Source organism: Phaseolus vulgaris, chromosome 7 (assembly GCF_051622355.1).
Source record: "Phaseolus vulgaris cultivar YP4 chromosome 7, ASM5162235v1, whole genome shotgun sequence".
NCBI lineage: Eukaryota > Viridiplantae > Streptophyta > Magnoliopsida > Fabales > Fabaceae > Phaseolus > Phaseolus vulgaris.
The window spans coordinates 23530143-23538596 of NC_143504.1; the positions used below are offsets into that span (position 1 = coordinate 23530143).

At 37.7% G+C, this 8454-nt stretch overlaps 1 protein-coding gene across 1 annotated transcript; it reads right to left on the reverse strand.

Moving 5' to 3' along the window:
• Positions 1-7549: 7549 nt before the first annotated feature.
• On the reverse strand, positions 7550-8092 carry LOC137829148 (uncharacterized). Its single transcript, XM_068635941.1, has one exon. The coding sequence runs from the start codon at positions 8090-8092 to the stop codon at positions 7550-7552; it is 543 nt and encodes a 180-aa protein (XP_068492042.1).
• Positions 8093-8454: the final 362 nt, after the last annotated feature.

Sequence of the window (8454 nt, forward strand, 5' to 3'; positions counted from 1 at the left end):
CAAGGTATATGGAATCCTATCACAAATTGTACAAGGATTGTTCAAGATCAATTGAACAAAGTGCACCGGTTGGATCTTCCAAATAGCACACCAAATCAAAGTAAAAGTTAAAAAAAAGCAAGACAATTATAGAACCAAGATGAACAACATGAAATAAAGAAGAATTCAAAATGAAAAGACCAAGAACTACTCATCTTTGAAGAACCTATGCTCATGAAAATGATGGCAAATTTATGGAGCTCTTCTTAGAATCATGTGAAAAATGGTGCGGAAGCCATGGTTGTAAATGTGCAAGATCCTCCTAGGAGCTATGGTGATCTTGAAGGTGCATGATATGTATGGAAGTAGGGAGGTTCGGCCAGCCCTATGGTAAGTGAGGAAGATGAAGATTAGAGCCTAGAAACTAGGTAGAAGCAAAGCATGGCACAATGTTGGCAGCATAACTTTACTCTCATTAATCTTGCAAATACATGAGCCAAAACACAAGAGATGGCCTTCCCTTTTATAGGCTAATGGGCCGTAAAAGCTAAGCTAATTACACATGAAATGTGAGCAAAATGAAATGCAAATGAGAGGACACATGGACCACATGGCCGGTCATGTGTGCTAAGGTTCTAGAATATGCACAAAATCTAGGGTAAATCACATATAAGACAAGTTTGTGCTTTCTAACACTACACTAATTACTAAGCCACCCCTAACGGGCCTCCATGTAACATGTATAAGGCCTTCTCTCTTCCATCCGTGGTTGCATCCATTTGGGCGTGAATGTGCTTAGCCATTGACCTTGTAATAGGGCCTAGACGGTCTAGGTCTCCTCCTAAACGCTCCATGTGTAGCCTTCCCTCATCATGTCCTAGATGCTCCCTTCTTGAGTCTAGACGCTCATCACGGTCTAGTTTTGGGTTTTGGCTTCCGTGGTGAGGTGTCCTTGGCCCTCCTCCATCACTTATTCTGGGCGTTTTCAACGTTTCTTGAGTCAATGACTGGTGACTCCTCTTAACGCCTTCCGAGGTTCTTATTTGATGGGCTTCTACTGTGCTACCTGTGGTGGTTCGAGGTGTCCTCAGGGTCTCCTGTATGACTGTCTGCCCCCTTTCCTGAACTGGCGATCTTTGCTAGCAAGTCAGCTCAGGCATTTTGTTCTCTAAGGACATGTACTTGTTAAAAAAGATGGCTTTAAACTAGAGGGGGGGTGAATTGTTTAAAGAGGGTTTTCGCAAACTTTTCAAAACTAGAATGAATTTATCTCAGGAACCAATTGATTCAGCAATTCAGTTAGCCAAAACAGCAAGCAAAAGCTGTAGTACCAGAAAAACAATCGGTTGTTTCGTAGAAACAATCGGTTCTTTATACCAGCAAACAACAAATAAACTGAATTTAAAGAGTTAGAGATAGAGAGATTGTACACAGTTGTTTATACTGGTTCACTCCAAACCAGAGCTACATCCAGTCTTCTCAGAAACCCTGAGGAAATCCACTAAGCAATCACCACTTGATCACTTACACAACAACCAAGAGAATGACCTGAACACCTCAAGAAACACACTCTCCTTGGCCAACACTAAGATTGTTGATCTTGAACACCTCAAGAACACACAACCAATCTCAGCAAACATAGAAACGAATTGTTCAACAGAGTACAAGGATTACACTTGTTACAGAAGATAATCTGAAATCAATACAAGCAGAATCCTATTCCAACACTTTGATCAATCACAAACTCTTAGCAATCTCAGCACTTTGAAAAAAAAAACTCTTTGGAAAAACTTTGTCAAAGATTCTTAATTGTCAAATCTGTTTTTCTGAATTTATTCAAAGATGTAGTTTGTTATCAAATCTTAACAAACTCTTAAATTGCATTAAAAGATTGGTCAAAGCATTTAAAGACTGGAGCGTAAACAGTTAAAACATTTAAAGCTCAGTCAAAGAGAAAGCAGTTTTTCTGTTATGGTCCCAAAACAAACAATCGGTTGTTTCCTCGAATCAATCGGTTGTTTTGGTACTTTAACAGTTCAACCATTCAAAACAGTTTTCAATTTTTTTTCTCAAAACATCTAAGTATAAACAATCGGTTGTTTTAACTTAGTTTGAAAACATTTTACTTTCACAAAGATTGAGAATGCTAATGCTTTAGATTTAATCACAGGGTGGATTACAACATATAAACTACCCCAGAACAAAGCTTAAACCAGCGCAACAACATCAAGCATAGCAAAGGCTTCAACATCCTTCAAAGGATTTGGATTCTTCAAAACTTGAACACCACAAGGTTCAACAATCTCCCCCTATTTGATGAAGACAAATCCCTGATGCTTGTGTTGTACCTGATTAAATCTGAAGCAGTTCCTGCAATAGAACTTTGAGCAAAACATTGAACTTCTGATATTTTTTGTTAGCATACAGATAAACAGTTAAAGTTCAAAACACCTAATATCAGAAACATATTACATCACCCAAACTGTTTTATCAACTGAAAACAGAAACTTAAAACACAGCATATATCTCCCCCTATTTGTCTTCACAAATAGACAAAGATAAGAGATCAAACAAGATATTGTTTTTATTACATCAGAATTAAAGCAGCAACAGCAGAAGGAAGGAAATTTTAAAAAACCAAGAATATCAGCCAAAAACAATCGATTGGTTATCGAAACAATCGGTTGTTTTTCCTTCATTCTTCTTCATCAGCAAACTGAAGATCAAAGATTTGATTCTGAACAGCTTCAATCTGTTCATCCAGAGTCATAAACCTTGCATCCATGTTGTCAAACCTGGTGTCAATCCTTTGGAAATTACTAACACAGAGATCATGGAGGCTCCTTTGATTTTCAACAAAGCTATCAAGCCTATTCACCATGAGTCTTTCAAAAGACGACATGGTTTGCATCCTTTCTCCTTGATGTCCATCATCAGCATTTGGTCCAGCATCTTGAAAATCTTCAGGTGGATCTTCATGTTGAACATCCATATCAGCAGGTTCATCTTGTTCAAGATTAGCAGGACCACTAGATGAGGCACCATGATCACCATCCTTGCTTATCCATTTCCCACCTACTTTGGTAAAACCCATCTTGCTGAGTGATCCATTGTTCAACTCTTGAGTTGACTTGACCAGCTCAGAAGTTTCATCTTCAAGATTAACTTCAAAATAGATTATAAATTTAGATATCAAAACAGCATATGGATAATGATAATCACCTAACCTCATGGATTTTTGCATGTGTTCTTTGATTATATGAATCCAATTGATCTTGATTTTCTTGGTGATGTAGAAGATATAAACCAGATCTTCTTCAGTTATCACAGATGATTACTCCCCCTTGGAGTTAGAATCCAAGTTACAATGAAAGCAAGCAATCTCTCATCAAGTTTCAAACCTCCAACCGAGCATGTATTAACTTGAGCATGATTATTCTTCAAGCAACTTTTGTAGAATTGGATTTTGTTAAAATCCTCCACCACACCAAGGTTTCCCTTGTTGATTCTCAGACCAGAGAACTTAAGTCCAGCAACAGCAGTCCATACTTCATGAGTTATCTCCATTTCTACACCTTTCACATGAGAAACTAGATTGTTTCCCTCAAACTTCAAGTTTGTGTAGAACACCCTCACCAAATCTAGATAAATGTTTCCCTTCATCTCCAGGAACTTTCTGAGAGATTGATCCTTGAGCAGCCTTCTCACATTATCAAGCTTTTGACTTTTCAGCCAATCAAAGCATACAACCTTGGGGTTGTTTATCTTCTTGATACTTGTTTCATACCTATACTTCTCAATGAGATCATTGTCTCCAGAAAACCAGCCTTCTAGCCTTCCTCCAAACCTTACAGCCCTGGTTTTGACTCTCTTTGAGGTTGGAGGAGTTGATTCCATGACAGCAGAGACGAAAACAGAGGAGAGCACACTTCACAAAATTTTGCAAGAGATGTTGCGAGAGATATTGCAAGAGATGTTGCAATTGGTTGTTCTCGTGGAAGAAATCTGCAGCAGATTTTATAGCAGTAAGAGAATCAATATGAATTTAATTTCATTAATGGGTACCTGGTTTTCAGAGAGTGAGCACTTGACTCTGCTCTGCACAGAAAATGTCAGAAAAAGCTGAAAATCACATGGTCTTCACATGTGATCTTTGACTAGTCATTAAGGCTCTTGAATTTCCAAGATTTTGGAATATATTCCTTTATAGCTGTTGTAACTTCTTTCTAAACATAGTCAGCTTTCAACACAGATCCTTTGACCAAGATTCTCTCTTTTAAATTGATCTGCAACGGATAGAAATTCAAAATAGCAATTAAAACAATTTCTTCATAGTGCTGTCAGACTCAAAACAATCGGTTGTTTTTCTGCAACAGTTAAAAACTTGATTTTGAATTTTAACCATGAGCAGAAGCAGTTTAAAGCATATGACATTGAAAAAAAAATTGTTTAACCATAAGAAAGAACTTTGAAACAAAAATTGAGAACAAATAAAGGAAAGTCTTATCCTTATGTTGATTCTTCAATGAGTCATGTGCTTTTTGATCAAGAAGCTTCTCTTCACTGTTGAGGTCTTTTGCATAGTATTGATTCAGCTTCAATGACTGCCTTTTTCTTCAACAGCTAGATCAGATGACTCAATTCTTCTTTTTCTCTTTATTTTTCCTGCATAAACAATTTCAAGTAGCAAGATTTGGTCTCCTTACAAATTTGGGTCCGTTTGACTTTTCTTTGCAGTTAGAAACATCACATCCCTTAGGAATCCATTTCATAAAACCTCTTGGAACAGAATATTTTCTAATTTTACATAACCTAACAGAGTGGCCTTTCTTCATGCAGTAAAAGCATGTAACAACTGGTTGTTTCGTCTTAACAATCGGTTGTTTTTCTGATTTTCTTGAAAAACTTTTTGAAAACCTATCTTGCTTGTTCTGTGGATTAAAGCCTAAACTAGCCTTTCCAAAAACATAGCTTTGAGATATCAAGACATTCTCAAAGTTTGATTTCCCCTTTGAAAGCTTGTCCACAGTTTCAACAAGATAGTGAACCTTTTTCTCAAGATTTTCACAATTTGTGCAAATGAGAGTATCACACTTGCAAGAGGCATTTTTGAAATGATTTTCCAATTTTTCAAAATCACTTTTTGCTTTTTCCAGATCCTCTTCAAGTGATTTAACTTTCTTTTCAAGCCAACTGTTAAGATCTTTCAATCGGTTTTTTGAAAGAACCAATCTATTAGCTTCATCATGTGTTTCTTGAAAAGCTTCAAGTAATTCACTATAATTTTGTTCATTTAAGGAAACACATGAACTTACCTCACTTGAGCTGCAAGATTCATCATCATTTTCAGCTACCAAACATATGTTTGCTTTTTCATCTTCACTTGATGAAGAACTTGATGATGACACCTCATTTTCATCCCAAGCTATGTAGGCTCTTTTTGTCTTGCCTTTCTTCTCCTTGTAACTAGTCTTTTTCTCTTTGCTCTTGTTAGGACAATCTGCCTTTATATGACCTTGCTCACCACAACCAAAACAAGTATAGTTATTTGAATTGAATTCATTGGGTTTCTTGTTTCCATACCTATCCTTGTTGTTGTCTTTATTGCGGTTTCTCTTTAGGAATTTGCTGAATTTTCTTGACAGCAAGCTAAGGTTTTCCTCATCACTAGAATCTTGTTTTCCCTTGTGTTTGGATGCTTTCAAGGCTATGCTCCTTGTGTGCTTATCTTCACTCTCTTGAACATTGAGTCTATTCATCTCTGGCTCATGTTCCCTAAGCTTAACAAAAAAAGAAGCAACACTTAATGATGTTAGATCTTTAGATTCGGAAATAGCAGTTACCTTTGGTTGCCATGCTCTATCAAGACATTTCAAGATCTTGATGTTCAGCTCTTCTTTATCAAAGATCTTGTCTAGGCTCATAAGGTGATTGATGATGTGCGTAAACCTTTTCTGCACCTCAACAATTGTTTCTCCTTTAAGCATTCTAAACATCTCATACTCTTGGATGAGAGCATGCTTTCTAGCTCTTTTCACCTCATTTGTTCCTTCATGAGTGACTTCCAAAGTGTCCCACATTTCTTTTGATGATTTGCATTGCGAGACCCTGAAAAACTCATCAGAATTTAAAGCAGAGGTTATAATATTTTTGGAAATGCAATTGAATTTGGCCTTTTTGCTTTCTGCATCAGTCCATTGAGACCATGGCTTCTCAGTGACAGATCCATCATTTTCAAACTTTGGGATAAAAGGACCATTTTCAATTGCATCCCAAATTCCTTTGTCAAGAGATTCCATAAATATTTTCATTCTTACTTTCCAAAACTGGTAGTTCAAACCACAAAACAAAGGTGGTTTGTTAATTGAAGCATCTTCCCCAAAAGGTAGTCTATCAGCCATTTAAAAATATTTTTAGGATCAACTTGAATAACTTTCACGAACCAAGCTCTTGATGCCAATTGTTAGAAAATATGGCTTTAAACTAGAGGGGGGGTGACTTGTTTAAAGAGGGTTTTCGCAAACTTTTCAAAACTAGAATGAATTTATCTCAGGAACCAATTGATTCAGCAATTCAGTTAGCCAAAACAGTAAGCAAAAGCTGCAGTACCAGAAAAACAATTGGTTGTTTCGTAGAAACAATCGGTTCTTTATACCAGCAAACAACAAATAAACTGAATTTAAAGAGTTAGAGATAGAGAGATTGTACACAGTTGTTTATACTGGTTCACTCCAAACCAGAGCTACATCCAGTCTTCTCAGAAACCCTGAGGAAATCCACTAAGCAATCACCACTTGATCACTTACACAACAACCAAGAGAATGACCTGAACACCTCAAGAAACACACTCTCCTTGGCCAACACTAAGATTGCTGATCTTGAACACCTCAAGAACACACAGCCAATCTCAGCAAACATAGAAACGAATTGTTCAACAGAGTACAAGGATTACACTTGTTACAAAAGATAATCTAAAATCAATACAAGCATAATCCTATTCCAACACTTTGATCAATCACAAACTCTTAGCAATCTCAGCACTTTGAAAAAAAAAACTCTTTGGAAAAACTTTGTCAAAGATTCTTAATTGTCAAATCTGTTTTTCTGAATTTATTCAAAGATGTAGTTTGTTATCAAATCTTAACAAACTCTTAAATTGCATTAAAAGATTGATCAAAGCATTTAATGACTGGAGCGTAAGCAGTTAAAACATTTAAAGCTCAGTCAAAGAGAAAACAGTTTTTATGTTATGGTCCCAAAACAAACAATCGGTTGTTTCCTCGAATCAATCGGTTGTTTTGGTACTTTAACAGTTCAACCATTCAAAATAGTTTTCAATCTTTTTCTCAAAATATCTAAGTATAAACAATCGGTTGTTTCGACAAAACAATCGGTTGTTTTAACTTAGTTTGAAAGCATTTTACTTTCACAAAGATTGAGAATGCTAATGCTTTAGATTTAATCACAGGGTGGATTACAACATATAAACTACCCCAGAACAAAGCTTAAACCAGCACAGCAACATCAAGCATAGCAGAGGCTTCAACATCCTTCAAAGGATTTGGATTCTTCAAAACTTGAACACCACAAGGTTCAACAGTACTAACTCGAACACCGCAAAAGTCTCCTTTAGAATCTTGACATACTCTAGGTATGCGGCCATCTGAGGGTCTTTGGCCTGGTATTCTCCCGTAATTTGTCCTGTTACTAACAGGGAGTCACTCTTTGCCAGCAAACTCTTAGCACCCATCTCTTTGGTCAGCAACATTCTTGCAATCAAGGCCTCATACTCAGATTTGTTGTTACTAGCCTTGAAGGCAAAACGTAGGGCCTGCTCAATTAGCAACCCATTTAGTCCTTCCAGAATGACACCAACCCCATTACCCTGCTGGTTGGAGGATCCGTCTACAGAGAGGACCCATCTGAAACATGCTTCCTCTTGGTGTGCGGCTGCCAAGGAGAGCTCTACTATGAAGTCAGCATAAACCTGGCCTTTGATAGGTCCTCTCGGTTCGTACAGTACATCGAACTCTAATAGCTCAACCGCCCAACGCACTATTCGACTTGCCACATCGGGCTTCTGTAAGGCCTTGTGAATGGGGAGGTCTGTCATTACTATTATGGTGAAACTCTGGAAGTAGTGGCGAAGTCTTTGCGTTGAAAACACCACTGCCAGGGCTGCCTTTTCTATGGCCTAGTATCTCACCTCAGGCCCTTGCAAAACTTTGCTGACAAAATATATTGGCTTTTGCGCATGGTCCTGCTCCTGGACAAGGACCGAACTAATCGTCCGATCTGTGACGACGAAGTACAACTGAAGCGGGGTACCCATCTGTGGCTTGCACAATACTGGTGGGTTGGCTTAATATTCCTTCAACTTGAGAAACGATTTTTCGCACTCCTTGGTCCATACGAACCTGTTGTTCCTCTTTAAACACTGGAAATAGGGGTGCCTCTTGTCCCCTCCTGCTTACA